At 39.3% G+C, this 22,101-nt stretch overlaps 1 protein-coding gene across 1 annotated transcript in view; it reads right to left on the bottom strand.

Moving 5' to 3' along the window:
• CSMD1 (CUB and Sushi multiple domains 1) overlaps positions 1-22,101 on the bottom strand; it is a 2,074,981-nt gene that overhangs the window by 613,904 nt on the left and 1,438,976 nt on the right. The window contains exons 9-10 of the mRNA XM_033177634.1: positions 20,827-20,951; positions 9,373-9,494 (exon numbers count right to left, since the gene is read on the bottom strand). Coding sequence (XP_033033525.1) covers positions 9,373-9,494; positions 20,827-20,951 — 247 coding nt within the window. The remainder of the gene's footprint in view (positions 1-9,372; positions 9,495-20,826; positions 20,952-22,101) is intronic.

Here is a 22,101-nt window from a genome sequence, read left to right as displayed (position 1 = left end):
GTGGAGGAGAACAACACAGAGAGGAGAAAGGAAAGGGGGGAGAAGACAAGGAACAGGAGGAGGAGGGGGAAGAGGAGGGGGATGGAAAAAGGAGGATGAGGAGGAGGAAGAGCTGAGAAAAAGAATAAAAAGAAGATGGAGGACTTAGTACTTGGCAGATAATATTCTAGGTGCTTTAAATCGATTATATATTCATCACAACAAAATTTAAAGGTGGATAGAGTTAATACAAAAGGAAATACGAATGCACCCAGGATATACAGCCATCCATTCGCTTCCCTAAATCCCACACGCTGTCAGTGGCAGGAAGAGGATGCAGTGAGGGGTCTAGCTCTAGGGACCCCTGTACCACTCCTCCTGCACCTCCACCAGCCCTTCCTGATGTGCTGTGAGTGTGCTCAGTCCCGGTACACCCAACCCACCCCATCTCCCTTGTCCATAGAGGATATGAAGGTTTATTGAAAAATAACTTAGATTTTCAAGGAAAAAAAAAAAAAACATTAAAAAGTGGGCAAAGATATGAACAGACACTTTTCAAAAGAAGATATACATTCAGTTAAAAAGCATATGAAAAAAAGGTCAACATCACTGATCATTAGGGAAATGGAAATCAAAACCACCATCTCACACCAGTTGGAATAGCTATTATTAAAAAGTCAAAATTTAACAGATGCTGGCGAGGTTGTGGAGAAAAAGGAACGCTTATACACTGTTGGTGGGAGTGCAAATTAGGTCAGCCTTTGCGGAAGGCAGTGTGGTGATTCCTCAGAGATGTAAAGACAGAAATGCCATTTGACCCAGCAAACCCATTACTGGGTACATACCCAAAGGAATATAAATCGTTCTATCATAAAGACATATGCAGGTGTACGTTCATTGCAGCACTATTCATGATAGCAAATACATGAAGTCAACCTAAATGCTGATCGGTGGTAGACTGGATAAAGAAAATGTGGTACATGTATACCACGGAATACTATGCAGCCATACAAAAAGAATGAGATTTTGTCCTTTGCAGGAGCATGGATGAAGCTGGAGGCCAGTATCCTTAGTAAACCAGCCCAGGAGCAGAAAACAAAATACAGCATGTTCTCACTTCTAGGTGGGCACCAAATGATGAAAATACATGGACACAAAGAGGGAAACAACAGTCACTAGGAACAACTGGAGGGTCCAGGGTGGGAGGAGGCAGAGGATCAAAAAAAAAACAACTGTTGGGCACTAGGCTTAACACCTGGGCAATCAAATAATCTGTACAACAAACTACCATGGCACAAATTTATCTATTTAACAAACTGCATGTGTATCCCTTAACCTAAAATAAAAGTTTTAAAAATAAAAAAATATATATACATGAAGACACAAAAAGTAAATAAAGAACAAAAGAAGGAAGGAAGGAAGGGAGGAAGGGAGGGAGGGGGAAGGAGAAGGGGGGAGGGGAGGGAAGGGGAAGGAGGAGGAGAGGGAAGGGAAGGAAAGGGAAGAAGAAGGAAAGAAAGAAAATGCCTATAATACCTATCCTCTGGTATCAGCTCACATTCCCAGCCTTATTTACCAGCAATAGTCCCAAGCAATGCACCTGTACAAAAAGACTGGTTATTTCCCCTCCTCCCATTTCTGGAATGTAAGCCCTTCCTCCACTTCCCCACAATCTCTCCGCCCCCTCCCCTCACGCCCTCTGCTACTCGCCCTTCTTAAACATCCTCTGCATATCTTTCACTTTTTGCTGTATTAAGTGATCCTGCTTTCTCCTCATAGAGTTGGACTCCTTATCCTCATCAATCTCCCTCATCACTCTCCTTCTTCCTTCCACACATCATGAGTGCTCAATGTTTAGGACGGGTCCACCATGGACACCAGAGATGGAAACCCACCAATGACTATGCAGGCATCTGGCATATGTGGGAACTCATCTGATGCCTTAGAAAAGTGGACACTGACAGAAGCGACTATTAGAATTACATGTGTTTCTGAGTATTGATTTACTTAATATATTTTAAAATAATTTTATAATTTCCATTATAAATATATAATAAAACATAAACTTATAATGAAATACTTGAAAACTCCTATGAAAGTGTTTTTGAGGGTTATATAGTACTGATATTCACTTGCCCAACAAAACAATGTTCTGGATGTTTGAGTATATCTTTCCCTAATCGAAGTTTCACATGTTTTGTTTTACTCAGCAGAACACCTGTCAGATACATGTGTGCTTTGTCAATGGCAGGATTTCCTTTTTATAGCTGAGTAGTATTTTATTGTGCATGCATACTACACCTTGAGTCTATACAGTTTTTATTTGTCAATTATACATCAATAAAGCTGGAAAAAAAGGAAAACGAAACAAGGAACAAACCAATAAGATGCACTAATGTTTTGAGATTTTTAAATCCTCAAAGAGTTTTTAATGAGCTTTAATAGCAACAGAAGTATTCAACAAGAAGCTCAAATTAGAATCAGTAGCTGAAATTATGTCACCACAGAATGTATATAAAATGTGTGCATATATATCTATGTATTTATATATGTATTTGAGAGCTATATAACAGAAATTTTGAACTTAGAACACACACCTCTCATTCCAGCTGATATATTGCATATGTGTGTATATATAGGTGTGTTTATCTATGCATGTGTGTATATATATATATATATATATAATATATGCATGCATGCATACATTTATACATAAAAGAAGTTAGCAGAAGGCAGGTCTCCCACGATATATTCAAGCTTTCCAATGAAGACCCTGGGGATAAACTTTATAAAATCAGTCAGTAGAAGGCAGCTCTTCCATGATATATTTAAACTTTCCAATGAAGACCCCAGGGGTAAACTTTTGAGAGAATTTTATCTTAATTACTACAACACATATCTCACAATACATATTACTTTCTCAAGAATTCTGATTGCAGGACTCATCAAGAGTTCTGAAAATAGCTGGACTGTCAAATGTGTCTACAATAAAACATATTTAGAAATATCCTATTACTATATTACTTTGCATTGACTTTCTACCACAATATCCTGGAAGACACAAAAAAAATGTGTCTACAATAAAACATATTTAGAAATATCCTATTACTATATTACTTTGCATTGACTTTCTACCACAATATCCTTTTCTACCACAAAATCCAATTGTTAAAAACCTGCTTTTCTACTAAAGGAATCTTCTTGAGAGACCTTTCATTTTATAATTTCCTGTGTAGAAGATGCTAGCTTCCTCTAATAGTTTTAGGTTTTCTAATGATAGATATTTCATGTTCCTTTTGACATGATATAGCACGATACCATGTCATGTGCATTACTAGGAGAGATGCTAGGCTTCCACCATTAATTATTTTGTATGAGGAGTTTTACATAAATACGTGCGATAGACTGACCCATGGCACTTGGTTATACAACAGTCGAAGTCGAAATAAGACTAGGAAAGAGTATGAATCAGAGAGGATTAAATGTTTCAAAAAAAGAGAAGAGCGTATTGACTAATGGATAATTGGTGTTGGAAATTGATTTTAGTTTTCTGTCCTATCTCGTTCCTTAAAGTTTGCAGACCAGGTCAAACATACAAACTGAAGTGTGCATATTCTTCCTATCCAAAATGCTCCATCAGTGCTTCTGGCAGGAAGTCATTGCTTGGAAACTTTTATGTAAGTGTTCTTTTCTCTTATGTTCAATACGTAATACACTTTCATCAACGTGCACTTAATTGAGAAACCCACTTACTTGGAATGTCTCCCAAGGAATCAAATTAAGCCTAATTATACTTAATGGCAATGGCTGCTGCTTAATTTGGATGGTAATTCTGCTTAATTGAGATGCCTTCAGGTGTCTAAGTGGTGCTCTGCTAAGAGTATTGGTTGTGCGGTTATGACAACCTGGAATACCTTGTTTCTTCTCTGAACATTTCTCCGAGATAAATGACAAAGGGCAAATAATTTCTGAAGCAATATAACACAAAATAACTGAAATTTAATGTGTTAATTGTTAACTCCTCAAAATCAAGAAAATATGTACAACGTCTGTGTAAGTGTGCACAAAGATGAGAGAGAAAAAATAAACTTCTAAAAGGAGAGAAGAGAACTGTATAAACCCAAGCTGTCTAAATTCATTATTGGTCATTTTATGTTTTGGACAAGTTTAAAAGTCCACTTTAAAAAAATCAAAGAACATACATCGTGAATTTTAATGAATGTTAGCCATAAAACTAAAGTAAAAGGAAGATAGTGTGATTTGAATCACATCATATGCAAAAGATATACTAGTGTTAATTCCAACCTCTTTCCTTGGTGTCTGGCTTGCCTGGATGTGATGGACACCACTGATCAGCACACACTAACCATCGGCTCCTCTTCCTGGCTTCTAGATATTTCTTTCCTTGGCAGCGTGGGAACTGGACCACAGGCATTTGACCCAATGGGATATGAAGGAAGTTAGGAAGACAAATTCTAGGAAACATGTCTTCCATCTCTAGCCAAACATGCCTCATTTCATTACACATGACCAAATCTGGAACTAAAGCCTCGGATGGTTGCAGATGTCGTGAGAACTGAGGGGAAACATTGTCTCCTCTCTGGAGAGTGGGGCAGGAAAAATGTCAAACACCTGAGCTGCAGTGATACCACAGAGCGACTGAATACAACCTGGAAGCTCCCTGACTCTGCCCCTTTGTTATGTAAAATAAGGTAACCCCCAAACTTTTGGTTTTCAGTTGGCTCTCCTGTTACTTACAGCCAAAAATATCCTATTGAGGTAGCAAATAACCTGTTCTTTCATTTATTTTTTTTTTTTGAGACGGAGTCTCGCTCTGTCGCCCAGGCTGGAGTGCAGTGGCCGGATCTCAGCTCACTGCAAGCTCCGCCTCACGGGTTTACGCCATTCTCCTGCCTCAGCCTCCCGAGTAGCTGGGACTACAGGCGTCCGCTACCACGCCCGGCTAGTTTTTTGTATTTTTTAGTAGAGACGGGGTTTCACCGTGTTAGCCAGGATGGTCTCGATCTCCTGACCTCGTGATCCACCCGTCTCGGCCTCCCAAAGTGCTGGGATTACAGGCTTGAGCCACCGCGCCCGGCCTGTTCTTTCATTTATTTATGGTGGGAAGCAAGCAAGCTAATAAAGCGTTCTCACAGTGCAATGGGATGACAAGAAGTTTCACTTTCCTGGATCTTGACTTCCTCTCTGTCGAGTTGTAAAAGGTTTAAACAATAGGAACTCTAAGCTTCTTTTTAGATAGAATTTCAATTATTCTAGTATGTGTAGGAAAATCATATATAAACTGAAATGTGCTATAGGCACATCTTTCATATAGAATAAAATATTTATGATTATTGATGTGTAATCTGGATTTAAATGAATTTTGAAAGTACTGGAAAGATGTTAATCAATTCCCTTGAAGACTTAGCTTGGTGGCAGCGTTTTCCCATGGAAACCGTGGATATTCCACTCCAGGGCAAAACACTACAGTCTTTTAAAACTCTGTAATGGCACTTATAGTTGGAAGATCAGTCTCACTACAGTTGAGGCAAAATTTACCTCCAATTGACTTTGAGAGAAAAACAACGCCATCAACAAGGCTTTCTTGGACTATAGTCTGCTTTCTGCATGCTGTCATCCTAATTTCTGGTTTCTTCGGCTAACAACACACCTGTGAATTCTAACTGTGCCTCTGCCCATTCCATGGACTTGGATGGACAGTAAGCACCTCGCTATCCCTGTGCCTAATGTCACACACCTCTCCTACGTAAAGAAATTGGTTCCTGAAGTCTGTTCCCTGGTGAAAGGTATAGAGAACATACATTGTTCTGAACTGGAAAGATTTTGAGAATGCAGTAGAGGCATTATCAGTAACTGTTCAAGGCAGCAGAGATTTACCAAGACTCCTCTGCGAAGGTAGCAGGAATGCTCACCTGCCTCTGGCTTTGACTCTCACCCACGGTGTCATCTCCTTCTCTCCTGTTTCCCACACCCACAGCACGTACTGGAGGCCGCTGCAGGGGGAAGCCTGCAGGGGTGTAAGGTCCAAGAGAACAGGATGTTCCTCCCTCCCCGTGCGCGGGGGTCCCGTGTTCCTCCTCCCATGCTCGGGGTTCTTGTGTTCCTCCCTCCCTGTGCTGTAAGGTCTCCAGTCTTGCTGAGTCTCCATCTGAGACAAGTCTGGGATGATTTCCCGGCACCACTCCATGGTGTCTGCTCTGTTTCAGACCTTACCAGCTTTCATCTGAAGTACTGTATTAGATTCCAAACTCTGCCTCTCACGTCTCCTTCTAAAAAGCTGTTAGGGGGTACTTCCTTCCTCTCCGCCGAAAGGGCTACAGGAAGAAGTGATGTTACTGCGTGTTCAAGTTCGTCTCCTCGTGGATCCCCCTAAAGCCCAGCCTTGCTAGACGGCAGCCCATTCATTTGACTTCAAGAGAAGCGAAAGAAGGGGATGGAAAGAAATCCCACCCGTGAGTGGGATACTGAGTCAGTGTCCCTGCAGGCATTTGGCTCCATCTTGCTAGGGATGGCTGCAGAGCTGTGAAAATTCATCTCAGAGTTTTCTGCCTGACCCATTAGAGGGGCGCATTGGATCACTCCTCCAGCCAGGAAGGGCGGTGGGAGCCCCCTCTCAGTCCAGGTGAGGCTGTGTCAAAAGGAGGAGAGGACTCCTGCAGGCTTTGCAAACTCTGAGTGCAGAGCCTGGGGCAGAAAGCAGGAGATTCCGGGAGTCGTTGAGGCAGGGCTGAGGCTCTGCCACTATGCAGTGGGCTAAGAGCAGGGAGGTGGACAGGAGAGGGGCTTGGTGCAACCTCATCACAGGCAGCAGAGGCAGGGAGCTTCCTGGAGAGCCGCTCATTGCTGTGTTTCTCCCGCCCAGCGTTTCTAATTGTATGTAATCTCCACTTTCATACACTTTTAAAATTTGTGATAGATTCATGCAATTCTTATAAAACCACCTGGAACATATACAGGTTAACTAAACTAATCCCTTGATTTGATCTAATTAATTTCTTTTAGCTATGTTTTCTTTAAAAAAAAAAAATCCAAGAAGAGTTCCTTCTGCCTCTCAAATTGCAGAAGTAACATAATTCTGTATTTTAAAAATGTCCCCATCAGATAGTTCTGGTCTCGATCACATCTCAATCCCTCTAATATAAAATATTTGCTTTTATTTGAGTCCCTATGGAAATGCATGTAATCTATGTACTCTTAATTCAAATCAACCCCTAATATACCCCCCAAACAAACTCAATTGTTCTACTATTTCTTCTACTCTGGAAAGTTCCACTATCTAACCTTCAGAACTTTTCTAAATTCTCAATATTGTATGATTTCACTTTCTGGAGACCAAACAGAATATTCTAATTATTTAAAAGTATGTAAAGGCAGAAATTAGTAAACATAATTATAAATAAACTAGTCATATAGTATATAATTTTAATTCAGATTGAAATACAACTCTCTGTTTTGTTAGACAAATTAATGAGATGGCTTAGTAAATAGTGAATTGTTAATAAGTGTTTTTTTCCTATTCATCTTATGCTTGTTTATGTTACAGTACCAGTATTAGCAGCTTATAATAATGATATTGCATTTACTTATGCAACATGTGGATTGATTTATTTTTCACAACTACTCTCTAAGGTAAATGCTATTACTATATCTCTTGCCCAAATTCATGCAACTGCTGAGTGGTAGAGCTGGTTTCTAAAGTGATGATTGTAAGTACTGAAAAATAGTAGGTTCTTGGTAAAAAATGGAATAACTAAACCATTGAGTAGCATATAGAAAAAACAAGGTATGTAGCACTATAGTTGATGTCCCAGGGTACCACACAGCTCTAGTATACTGAGAAATACCAGAGTCAAACTCGGAAGCTTCTGTCACAGCAAAGACAGCCCAGAAATTTCTCAGTGTTTCAGAAAGCCTGCAATACCCTAGAGTTTTACCCAGCTCTGCTCATTAAAGCTTGAATTTTTACATAAATAATAACTGAGATTTTAGAACTAAAATAAGCCAGCCAAAACCAAAAGGCATCTGTGATGAACACTTTACTGAATCTAAAATCAGAACACTTCTCTTTTAGAACTGGAAATTCAACAGCTTTGAGAGGAAGCTATATAAATAAGATGGATATTTTAATAAAATGTAAAAATGAAGAGACAATCATTTAGACACAGAACTGTTGGTAATATCTCAATAATTGGTAAATAGTGGGGTTCAGTAAATTTAATATTACTATAAATATAATTATTTTAATATTACATAATTTAAGTGAAATCCATACCTATAACAGTTTCCTGACAGTTTTTTTTTTTAAGTCAAATCAATATGAAGATGTCTACCTTATTTTTTCTTCCTACTGGCAAGCATCTATAGTGAACTTAAAAGAAGTTAAAAAAATTCATTTGATAGCCAATGAAACGTGATTGTGTTTACAATTTCTATCCTAAGATTGAAAATGTAGTAACATAATTGCAAACTATGTATGCAAACTTACAGAGAAATAACATAGTATTGTCCTCTTTTACTACCCTGGAGGAAATATATATTTTACACAAAGTATTTAAGATAAGAAATAGGAAAACATGCTCAGATGTTTAATTCTTAAAAAATGTATATAGTTTATGGGAAGAAACACATGAACTGTAGAAAACGATTCAAAAGAGAGTATTATTTTGTATCTTTTTTTTTTTTTTTTTTTTTTGATATGGAGTCTTGCTCTGTCGCCCAGGCTGGAGTGCAGTGGTGTAATCTTGGCCCACTTCAAGCTCTGTCTCCTGGGTTCAAGCGATTCCCCTGCCTCAGCCTCCCAAGTACCTGGGATGACAGGTGCCTGCCACCAAGCCCAGCTAATTTTTGTTTGTATTTTTTAGTAGAGATGGGGTTCCGCCATGTTGGCCAGACTGGTTTTAGAACTCCTGACCTCAAGTGATCCACCTACCTTGGCCTCCCAAAGTGCTGAGATTACTGGCTTGAGCCACCGAGCTTGGCCAAAAGACAGTATTTTTGTGTCTGAGTATAGTAGGAGCATTTCCAACACTTAGTCATACTATGCAAAAATACTGGGGTATTTAAGAAAGCTTGTGATATAGTGGATGAGACTTGAGTTGAAAAAGACACAAGAGAAAGCACTATGATACACAAAGGAGGAACACAGACTTCATCTCTAGAACCACTAAATGGCACCACACTGAGAATACTCAGTTTGTATCTGAATCTCAGGCTGCTCTGCAATGAATGTGGCATCTAGACACAGGATGCAGCCGGAACTTTTAAATTCAAACAGTAAAGTATAAGGACGGATGGCCTTTGCTGGGCTGTTTGCTTCAACAGCAGATCCTATCAGAGGGTGGTGTGCATTAGCCACAGCGGGTGGAGCCTTACCTTGTCCGGGTCGGCAGTGGTGATGACCCACACGCAGTGTGCGTTATCTTCATACTGAACCGGGTAATTTGGGGAGGTGATGATGCCGCTGGGCCCACGCAGATTGGATCCACATGTTCTAGCTGGAAACACATAGAAACGAGGTTATCTTCTAGAACATTTTGTCAGTTTGGTAAAGACATAACATTTATGGGAAATTTCAAGTTAGCTATTATTTAATCACAGTAAAAATATGGTGCATGGACTCCGATTGGGGCATGGACTCCAATCAGCGAGTAGACTGCTGGGCTGGCAGTATTTTTGTTTGGTATCTGCAGTGTTATGCTGGGGCACTTTATGTTTTCCAAAGGCCTTTCCACTCACCAAAGGATCTAACAGATGATAGCACCATGGGTAATGTCAATACCAAAGTAGCCCATTTCAAATCCCATTGTGACTCAGACAGAGTCTTCATGTATGTCTCGTTGTTCAGAGAGTCTCCATACACACCTAATTGTGGGTGACTGCAGTAAGACAGAGGGAAAGGCACCATTGAGTGGAATTCAACCAGAGTTACCATCTCAGCTACCTCTTACACTGTGTGACCTCCAATAAACGGTGTCTTTTCAACTTTAAAAAAGGATTTTGGAGCAGATGATCTCCAAAGTTACTTTCGACCTTTAGATTCTATTCTGCAACAAACTATAACAATTTATTTACAGCACAATGCAAATGGGAACTTAAAACATTATTGAAAGTTTAAAAAAAGAAAATAGGAATGGTGACTTTAAAAATAAAAAAAATCTTAAAGTTGAAATGAAAGACTGAGCGAAGCATAGAAATTGCATAATTCAATATATACAACTTAGTCTGGAATATAAAAATAATTTAATTGGCCTCCACTTTATGAAAGGAGTTTTTTTTTTTTTTTCAAATCAATAGACATAGTTTAGAAATATAATGTCAGCACAGACTCTGGTTTTAACATTAATAATTTAAACTGGGTTTCAGAAAGGAGGAGAAGAAACTAATTTCACAAGAGGAAATTAATGTAAGAGAGCTTATGCTTCATTTTCCTAAGACATCCTATGACACAAACTGAAAAAAATGTTTCATAGGAAGGATTAATCCTCATCATAGCCCATCCTTTATTTTTTCATTCCTTGGGTTTAACCCTGTCTTCAAGTCAGTTATTCTTCTAGGAGCCTCCGCTACAAAACTCAGCAGAACAGGACTTGTGACTTAACAAGGGCTACTTTGTGGGGGAAAAAGAATCAACCACTGAACACAGGTTTTCCAAAGGCCTCCAGAACCAGACATTTCTCTCTTTCATGCATGTCAATGTAATAATAATGGTAATAATAGTAAGACAAATAATGCCTATTCCTCATAATACTTCTTTAATCTTTAATCTACTGTGACTATTCATTTGAGATCTCTCTCTCCTAAAAGGTTATGTACTCCCTGACCTTAGGAACAGTCCTCTTTCTGCATTTACCTGTCCCTCCTCAGCACTGCATACAATGCTGTAGTTTCAGACATGTGAAAATGGGACAAGATGATTTGAGATAACTGTTCAGTTGCTTTCTACTTACTATGGAAATAACTGGCTAAAAATTGACCTATTCTACATTGATAAGTGTGTTAAAATTAACTTTTGTTGGGCGTGGTGGCTCACGCCTGTAATCCCAGCCCTTTGGGAGGCTGAGGCGGGTGGATCATGAGGTCAGGAGATTGAAACCATCCTGGCTAACATGGTGAAACCCTGTCTCTACTAAAAAAAAAAAAAAAAGTAATAAATAAAAATTAAAAATTAACTTTTAAAATACTGGCATTTACTGTCCAAATGAAAAACAAACATGGGTAAAACATAACTGGGTTTTCAAAACTCAGTAGGTGTGTCGGACACTGGACAAAGGACTGAATGAAAACATGGACCCCTTCTGTATGCTAATATCTCACTGTCTAATGAGTCTGTTTTTCATGAGCTGTTCTCAGAGAGGATCATACACTTTAGATGTGAAATCTTAAAGCCCTCTAATATTAGCATTATCCAACTAGAAAACCTTTGAAAAAAGTGCTAATCAATAAAATCTGAGTTGTAATACCTTTATGTTGCGTTTTCCTACTTTGTAACACTTAAATTAACAGCTATTCTAAACATCATGTGGCGTTCATCAACACTTGTTGATTTAATTGTGAATCAATGTAACCATATTGGCATGGTCAGTCTGCATTTCAAGCTCTTAAAAAGTACATCTGAAAAACATTTGCAGGGGGAAAGTCATTTGTTACAATCCTCCTGACAAGGTAGGTTCAGCCGGCATTGACCCAGAAGTTCCCTGCTGGAAGGATCCCTAAAACTGGTCCTGCCCCTGGCTTTGTGTCCTAGGTGTCTGCTGTGAAGCTGGCCCCTCACTTGGCATATGAAAATTGGCTACCAGCATCTCATGAAATGCATCTCATGCATTATGTTTTATTTGTGAAGCAACTTTTAGTAAAATATGCATAGGAAACCAGTCCGTCCACCACATTTTCAGGCCTCTGAAGTATGGAGTTTCACATAAAGCGAGTCATGGGCCCAGTTCCTTCGCAGACATTCTTTACCAAAAGCTTGCAAATGAACCCATAATGTTTCTTTTTAAATTTAGAAATCTCTCTCCATCTTTGCAACATATTTTCATAACAAATTATTTATTTTTTGCATTTTTTTGTATGAAGCCATCAAAGTGGTCATCTGAAATGAATATTGGGAATATTCAGGCCAGAGATTTGTGTCTGGTTTGTTCATTTGTCTAACTTCACCAATTAGAACAATTTTTAGCATCTGATAGTTTCCTCAGTAAATATTAGCGTAGCTTCTGAATAGGTGTAACAGCCTTAAGTCACATAACCTAACTGTAATTATGTTATTTTAACCCTCCTTCTTAGGACATTGTTGAAAGCTTGTGCTCCTTTCTCAGTGTTTGCCTTTCTAAATCTACTCCAACCTAATCATCTGCTTCTTTACCATCTGACGATGTGCCCCTTATCTGGCTCGTTATGATTTATTTAGTTATTGCTTCCTTGCATCTAGGGTTTTCTACTAGACAGAATAACTCTCAGTTTTTCAACTGGAACGACTGCAAGTTCAACCATGCATTTGTAGAGTCCTTATTAAACAACCACCCTGTGGCTTGAGCTATTGTGATTTCCACCAGCTGATGTCCACACGGTGGTGAACAGAGTGTCTGCTGTCCTCTAGCTGTCCTGCAGCTCACCTTATTACCTGGGCCAGGAAAGATTACATTAATTTCTCTGAATTTCATCGTGGAGAGAGAAGAGCCAGCACACAGCCCTCCATTGAACACACCCACATCTTCCCCTCCCCCAGCTTCCCTGACGGAAGGATCCCTAAAGCTGGGCCTGCCCATCGTTTTGTGTCCTAGGTGCCTGCTGTGAAGCACCAGAAGAGTATGATTTCTCATGTCTATCATATGTTAAACTTTTAAAAATTTGGTATTTGGAAAAAAGAAAAAGAAGAGCTAGAGAAGAAAATGGGACAGGCTGAGAAAGAAGAGATGACACGGGGCTGAGCTTCATACTGAGTAGATCCAATGAATGAGTGTCAGGGAGCTTTGGGGATGATCTGTTAGGGATGTCTGCTGTCCTTCCTTAGAAGTCCTCTAGTTAGACGGGCAAGGGTGCAGCAGCCTACAAGGCAGGAAGAATAGTGGGTGTCGAGAAAATCTCAGCAATGCACGCAGGCCCTTGCAAAGGAAGCAGATGGCTACCATCATCTTATCTAAAAACCATATCTATGTTGCTTTGTCGCCTATTGGGGGGATCTATTTGAATACGAATTTATCCAAAGTTCTGGGAGTTCACGAAACGATGCCATAGATCTGACTCAGAAACCTAGACATCTGAAGGCTTCTCACCTGCCTCTCTCTTCACTCACGGACTCTGCTGGGTTTTCGCTTCATGCAAAGAACTGATTGGGCAGCTCCTCACACAGGAGACAGCCCAGGGAAGCTGTTCTGACTGGGACTGGACAATTTCACAGCATCCTTAGAGGCAGGGAAACTCCTTTCCTTCCCTTAGCTTCTGCGCTAAACAGGCATTCAATTAGTCAGTGAAGTAGGTGATTAAGCAGCATAATTAAGTAACTACAACATACCAGTGCCAAGCCAGTTTTTAAAACAAGATCTCTCTCCATAAGCTGCCATAGTGGAAATGTGTAGATGCACGTTTATACAAACTATGAAAGAATGCCTCTTTCTAGTCTTGCAAAGGCCTTGCCTCTTGGAAATATAACATCTAATAGAGAGTAAAATTCACTGACATGCTTGATAAATGTACTTGGATAATAACTGCGGCCTAATGTACACCTGGTATTACTTGCTTGACAGTTTTCCAAACCTGTAAACTCAAACTTCACTTACATCTTTTCTGTCTCCTCAGTAAAAGTAGAATTCACAGAATGATAAATTGGAATTATAATATGTCAGGAGGGAAAGTGGAAAGGGAGAAGAAAACTAACCAATTTTGGATGCCAATGTGTGCCATTTTGACATTTATCCACTTAATCCCTGAATATTTATTAAGTACAAAATAGGCTTGTTTCATGCAATTTATCTTACTTAATATAAAGTAATAACTTATCTGTTTATTTAAACGCAGTTCCAGGAAATCTTATAGTTCTATAGTAACTACTCAATCAAATTACTTGAAAGAAGAAAGATTCTAATTGATTAAATTTAAATTAGTGGGATTTCAGGGGTCACGTTAGAAGCTTTTTTAAAGCAAATTCATAATTATATTGGATAGTCTATTTCTCATATGTTTTTAGGAGAAAATATTTTTATCCAGCACAAATTTTATGTCCAGATTGTCAACCATAATGAAGTTAATACATCACAGAGGCTAAAAGCTTCCTTTCCTTCACCACGCCCGGTTCCAGGCCTGGCTTAGGTAGTTGGTAGCTGTCTCATCTTAACTTATGTAATTTTAAGCCACTCAGTTTATTTAATTAGAATAATCATAACTCCACTTATGAGTGCTCTGAGGATTGAATAAAAGAAGACAATAAAGCATTTACTACATGGCCTGACATATCACAGCATGGCCGGGCACGGTGGCTCACGCCTGTAATCCCAGCACTTTGGGAGGCTGAGGCAGGTGGATCACCTGAGGTTGGGAGTTTGAGACCAGCCTGGCCAACATGGTGAAACCTCGTCTCTACTAAACATACAAAAATTAGTCGAGCATGGTGCCAGGTGACTGTAATCCCAGCTACTCGGGAGGCTAGGCAGAAGAATCGCTTGAGCCTGGGAGGCGGAAGTTGCAGTGAGCCAATATAGCACTACTATACTACAGCCTGGGTGACAGAGGGAGACTCTGTCTCAAAAAGAAAAAAGAAATAAGAAAAAAAAAAGTAGACATGCAGTGCTCATTATGAGTTGAACATTGAGGGTATGGTGGAGAGAGAACAAAAGTAAGTTTCTTGCCTTCAGCAGGAAATTAACAAACACACAAACATATAATGGCAGAAGGAGAAAATAGCTTTGAAGAAAGGCAGATAAAAGATTTATATAGTGAGGGAAAAGGCCTGCTCTGTAAGAAGTGGTTATGGAAGGACGTGGGCTCAGACGGCATTTTATGAAAGGCATAAATGGACAGTCACACGGATACCTGGAGGGAGGGGGAGACTCCAGAGAGGGGAAACCAAGTGCAAGAATCCTAAGAGAGAAACATCCCTGGCCTGCTCTAGGAATGTAATTAGCTAATGTGGCTGCTCTAGGAATGTGGCCTGCTCCAGGAATGTGGCCTGCTCTAGGAATGTAAAACGCTAACTGAAGGTCAGCTTTCAGGTTATTTTATGCCAATAGAGTATGAGAGTAGTATAAGATACGAAACTATATTATTGCCAATAACTTAGTAAAAATAATAAGAAGAAAAATATATTTTCTCCCAGGTGACCTTCAGGTAAAAAGTATAAAGCTTCAGGAGTCAGGAAACAACAATAGAAATTTCTCAAAATTCATGGGAATTAAAAAGTTAACCTTGTGTTTGCCTCTCTAAATCTCTGAGATAGTGGCTACCTGATCAAATACACAAAATATTATCCTGACACCGACACTGGATCTGTAACCTGGTAGAATGAAGAGTCATCTTTTGAGGTAAATGATCTTCTTATTACTCTTTAAAAGGTCATTTCTACACAGACAGAAAACACGGATGGAAAAGAAAAACTTGTAAAAGTTTTTGGTAAATGATGAGTTCATAAATTAAGGATAATTTTTAGCTAATCTAATCTGAAATTCCAAGGCAATAATAACTTTTTCTCTGGCTCTGGCTGGCTCCAATTAGCTTCCGTGAAACCACAGTTACAACTGCCAATAATACTTTATTTTTCTTAGAGGGCTTTTCATCTCAGGGAGCAACTCAAAACATTAACTCTACTGATCAAAGAGCATTAGCATTAAAGGAAGTTCTCTACATAAATCACCCCTAAAGACTGATGGAATGAAGTACCAGCCTGAACGTTTTACTTAAAAAAAAATACAACCAGATACTCTTCTCTCCATTTGGTTTGCTTATTTTAAAAATCTACTGCCAGTTAAAGATACTCACACAGTTTTACACAGCTCATAATGTTTTACCCTGCAAAAAAATCATAATGGTTGTTTTCATATTCCTAAATGAAGTAAGCGTAATTTCAAACAAAATCACTTGTATAATTACTGAGCTATGACAACCATTCATCTGTTTGGTAACAGGAAGAAAAGGTAATGTTGCCCCGGTTCTCAGAGCTAATTAGCTAATGTAAGCATTGGCTAACCACACCAGCCTCCAGATGGAAGGATCACTTCTGACTCACTGCAATGTATCAAATGCTTCCATCAGATATGCCTGCTCCGGAGAAGGCATGATCATTACTTCAGAGTTAGAGACCCTTCATGAAAATAGGAACCTTGAGAGTCAGTCCTTCCTGGACACACCTCGCTGGAATAGATTTATGCTCAGAATGGGCATGATGTTCAGATCAGGGGCATTTTGTTGTATTTGATAGATGGTTGAGTGGTGAATATGTGGCAGAAACGATCATTATTAGGCCACCTTTAGAGGCTAAGCATGAATCAAGAAAATTCAAAACTATGATGCTGTCTTTTTTTTTTTTGAGATGAAGTTTTGCTCTTGTCACCCAGGCTGGGGTACAGTGGCACGATCTCTGCTTACTGCAACTCCACCTTCCAGGTTCAAGTGATTCTCCTGCCTCAGCCTCCTCAGTAGCTGGGATTACAGGCATGCACCAGCATGTCCAACTAATTTTTGTATTTTTAGTAAAGATGGAGTTTCACTATGTTGGTCAGGTTGGTCTTGAACTCCTGACCTCAGGTGATCTGCCTACCTTGGCCTCCCAAAGTGCTGGGATTACAGGCGTGAGCCACCATGCTGGGCCAATGCTGTCTTTTTAGATACTAATTTTTGTGGTAATGGCAGAGTGACAAATGAACTTGGAAAATGGTCCCTGCTGTACAGAACCTATCGATAGCAAAGAACGATTCCCCGTAGTCTGTTTTAGGTAGCATTTGTCCGTTGTCCTGGACACTTTAGATATCTGATGTTATCTTTTTATAGAAATAGTTAGTTATAAAAGCTCCACTTTTGTAAATGTTTTTCTGCTCTTCCCTAATGGATGAATCCATTATTGGAAACAAATTGAGACGCTACTTAAAAGAGGGAATGGTGACATACTCAGGGTTCTTAAAAGTTGTCAACCTGAGGAACTTACAGATTTTAATTGAAGAGTGTTCTACAGAGGGATGCCAGCCAGGAAGTGGGGCACAACTCACTGGGGCTCATTTCTCCTCTTCACAACTACAAGGGTGTTGATGGCTCTTCATAGTGAGGAAGAAAATCACGACTGTAAACGTCTAAACTTGTGCTGTCATATGTGGCAGCTGCTAACCACACGTGGCTACTGGGCACCTGAAATGCAGCTGGTCTGAGACGAGCTCTGCTCTAAGTATAAAACGCACACTGGATTTCCAAAACACAGTATGAAAAAAAGAAAATATGTAAAACATCTCATTATCGTATTTGTATTAACTATATGTTAATGTGATACTATTTGGGAGTATTTGGGTTAAATAAAATGTTATTACAATTCAATTCACCTGTTTCTCTGTACCTTTTTAGTCTAGCTACTAAATATTTCAAAGTCACATACATAGTTTGGGAAATAAACACATACCTTTCCCAGTTATTCAATCCAGCACTAACTTAGGTGCTCCTGTGAAGGGATTTTGGAGGCATAAATAATGTCCCTTATCAACTGACTCTAAGTTAAGGAGATTATTTTGTGTGGCCTTTACATAATCATTTGGGAAGTCTTCAAAGAGGGCTTAGAATTTCCCTTACAGAGAGTCTCCTGCCTGTGGACAGCAGCTTTGACTTCTTCCCGGGGAGCCTGGCCTGATCCCTATCTTTCCTTCCCAATAGCTGGTCTTTCAGAATCCAGATATGATGCCAGCCCTACCAACTGTAAGAGCCAGTTCCCTGATCTAAGCCCATACATTGGTCTCCATCCTAGTGGATTTGTTTCTCTGCTGGAATTTTTACTCACAGACTCAAGTGCTTGGGCATGAGGTGTTGCTGAAGCAAACGTGGGCACAGCTTTGGAACTGGGTAGTGGGTCAGAGCTGCCACATTTTGGGGAGTGTCATAGAGAAGGCCTCAGGTGCCTCGAATAGACAACTAGTAGAAATCTATCTTGTAACGATACTCTCGGTGGGACTCGGAAAGAGGGAGAGACATTCCTGGAGACTGAAAGAGGTGGCAGAAGTTTAGCAGAAGTGGTTCTGTGATTAGGTGGGAAGCAGGGTGTTCAGTGACAAACACAGATGAACTGCTAAGGAGATTTCCAGGCCATGTGTCCAAGAGGCCGCTTGATTTCTTCTTGCTGCTGATACTTAAAACATGATAGGAAAGACATAAATTGAGGGGAGGACTGTCAAACACAAAGGAATCAGGGCTGGGTGATTTTGAAACTTCTCAGCCTCTGCAGATGGCAAAGGAGGCTGAAATTTGGAAGCGAGAGCTGCAGCAGCATTCGAGACAGGAAAGGCAGAGTGTGTGGCTGCACAGCCGTCCCCTGAAACCTCAGAATGACCGTAAGGTCAGAACACAAGTATTACCTCCCAGAAAGGATACTTTTTAAGAAATTGAGGGTTTCTTATCCATCTTATCAACGGATGCAACTAGATAGCTAAGGAGCATTGTCCCTTTGACGTCTCAGCAGGAGTCCAAGATGGAGAAAAGATTATCTCAAAAATATGTGAGCGCATGGCCTTTGTCTGAGTCAACACTGGTAAAACCCATCCACTGTAAAAACACTTTCTTAGGAATTATTTCCAGCACTGTAAGTTATTATTTCAGAAAAATAAATTAAGTTTATTACTTCAAATACATTTTTAGTTCTTACTAAATTTATTACAAGTAATAAACTTAAAAAGAACTAAAGAACGATTCAATGATGATCAAGGTATATCTAACTTAAGTAAAACAAGGGAATCGTCAGTGAGAAGAGAAGATGGATAAAGCCAGGCACTCTTTGCCTGTGGACTTGAAAGGAAGAGGCAGAGTCTTGGCGGTTACTAGTAACTCTTCCAGAAACCAAACCAAACACACCAAGCAAGAGAGACCTCTTGTTCTCTTCCAAAATATGATCAAGTGGGACACTTGAATCGATGAGAACAGAAAACCAAAAAGAATCCTCTTCTAATTCTCTCTAAGCATGAGTAGTTGGGGGGTTGAGAAGGATGGGAGAAATGTCTCCACCTTCAGCCTGGATGGAGCAGCTGTTTCCTAAGACGTAAGCACCTCTGAGTGTGTGATATGTTTGGGACAGGATACTGAGAAAGGGCTTTGAGTTTAAGACGAGAGTCAGGGCCAAGAAAGACAATGTCATGGGTTAACTTATAAAATCAAATAATATAAAGGCAAATATTTAAGTTACTCTAAAATATTGATTTAAAAGTAACATTTAAAAGAATGTACATTTACTATTTGTCAAAAGTGAACTTTAAAAATAATGAAGTCTATTTCTGGGATATAAGAGCAAGAAAACTATTAAAGGAATTTTTTTTCCCCTAAAGGAAAAACAATCCATGTGACTCGTTCCTCATGTATAGTTGGGAGGCTTGTGCATCACCAGCTCTAGTGGGAACATGAATTTTAGTACGGTTCTTTGAAGTGCTTAAGAGTCTTATGTTAGAATTGAAAAATGTACAATCAAAGTCGTCTAGTGACAAAAAGAAAGGGACAGCCATGTGCCCTTCCTTGACCAGAGACTGCTGACTCTGTGAAGGGTCTCCATTTAAGAGGTGACAGCTTGCTGTCAGCTGGGCCATATACCCACCCTGCCCTTCCTGTCGGGACGGGTCCGGCAAAGCTGTGTCCCCTACATGTGACTGGCCCCAAGTGGTTATAGGGACCAGGTACGATACAGTAAATGGTGCCAAAGAGTATTCTTAGCTTAGATGACAACAGTGACATGTTTGACAACTAGTTAATTTCACAGGCACTATGATTCCTGTGCCTTTTGTTTAAATACAACTAAAATGCTTAAAAGTTTAAAATGTTTAAGTCCATTCACATGAAAAGACTATATGGAAAGATAAGGTATTCTTACATATGAAGCTTTCCTTTTTAGTCAAACTAGTGCTTTTCCTCCCAAAACTACCAGTTTACATAAATCATTTTACGGCCCAAATTCAAAAACAAAACCTCCAAACCTAGCATTTCTTTAATTTTATATTATTTTTCATTTTAAAACAACCAAAGTAATTTTCTTCTGGTTTCAATATGATTTCTGTAATTCTGGTAAGAATTTGTATATACTTCATAGCAGTAACCAATAAACAATTTAACATTTGCTGACTACATACATTTTATTTGAAAATGATGATGACAATAATGATGAATATTTTACTCTGCTAACTATGTTAGAGATTAAAGGTCATTTACTAATAAAATGATGATTTGGAATCAGGCTAATAATTCCTTTTATTACTACATGTAATTAATACCTAAAAAATTCAACCTCACTGCAATGGGAAAGTGAACATTTTTAGATTTGCGGGGTGCACAGAAACCTTTCTGGCAGGTCCAGCTGTGGAACATATATTCACACACATGCACACTGTGTGTGTATATAGATAGATACCAACTTATAGTGAGTATGCATGGCTTTGCTCACATCTGTCCTCAAATGTAAAACACAAAAATATTCTTGGAAATGTTAGCTTCTTAACAAATTCCAAGGAAAGATTTCTGTTATTACCCACATCACTATGAAAACATACATTACTACCAAGTTGTACTCTGCCTGTAGACAATGCTTCATGCTTAAATTATATATTCAGAAAAAAAAATGCCAACCCTAAAGAAAGAGATAATCCAGGCTTTACCCCACCACAGGTGCCTTACCTCGGCAGATGGGCCGGTGGTCACTCCAAGCGGCGAGCGTCTCTGTAACTCTCTGACAGGTGATGCTTTTAGATCCCTGGAGCACGTAATTGTCCTCACAAGAAAACTGTACATTTGCACCAACCCTAAGCAGTTAAAAAATAAAACAAAAACCCCAAATTATTCACAGAAGACTTCTTTAGGAAAAAAAAAAAAATCAGCAAAATGGCTGCTCCGACGTTGTGCAGTTAAAACAGCATAAGACATTAAGCAATCCATTTGGTATTATTTATAGAGGCAACCCTGTGATTTAGCAAAGGTTATAAAATCAAAAGACTTGGGTTCAGATTCCTGTTCTTCCACCTTCACAGCTAAACAAACATATGAACCTTAACTTGTCACGACTAAGATAGAAAATAAATAGCAAAAATGACCTTACTGAATGTTGTGGCTTTAATAGGAAAACAAATGTGAATAAATTTTGTACCGTGAAAACAAGAGGAAGTTGGATGTCATTCATCATGAATAAATATTTTACAAAAACAAGAAGTAAAAAAGTCTAGGTTAAGAAAATATTTCAGTAAAAAACCTATTTTACTATCACACATGTTAATTATATTTAAAAGAAAGCTAGTGATATTATATTTCAGAAATTCTTATAGGAAAAGAATGATTTGTTTTACTTTTCTTTCTTTTTGTTGTTGTGTTTTTGTTTGTTTTGTTTTTAGACGGAGTCTCGCACTGTCACCCAAGCTGGAGTGCAGTGGCATGATCTCAGCTCACTGCAACATCTGGCTCCCAGGTTCAAGCGATTCTCCTGCCTCATCCTCCCAAGTAGCTGGGACTATAGGTGTGCACAACCACGCCTGGCTAATTTTTGTATTTTTAGTGGAGACGGGGTTTCACCATGTTGGCCAGGCTGGTCTTGAATTCCTGACCTTAAGTGATTCACCCGCCTCAGCCTCCCAATGTGCTAGGATTACGGGTATGAGCCACTGAGCCCGACCGTGTTTTAGAAGAAAGCAATCCATCCAGCCTGGAGTTAGGGAAAAAATTGTCCTGGTTCCAGAGCTGCATCTGCAAACACGGAGCTTTACAGTTGCAAACATTAACAAAACCCTGTCATAGAACACCAACTGGACAGCTGCATTCAAAAGTGTGAGAGGCAGAGATCAGGTTTGAACACCACCCAGTTACTTCTTCTGAGCCTGGCTTCTGGCATTGAATTAAATGTAGTCTTATTTAACTATCTGACAAGCCCATTGTTACAAGAGGAAATTCTACTCATGGTTTTAG

The sequence above is a fragment of the Trachypithecus francoisi genome, unplaced genomic scaffold (genome assembly GCF_009764315.1).
Source record: "Trachypithecus francoisi isolate TF-2019V2 unplaced genomic scaffold, Tfra_2.0 Contig01558, whole genome shotgun sequence".
NCBI lineage: Eukaryota > Metazoa > Chordata > Mammalia > Primates > Cercopithecidae > Trachypithecus > Trachypithecus francoisi.
This window is presented reverse-complemented; position numbering and strand designations above follow the sequence as displayed.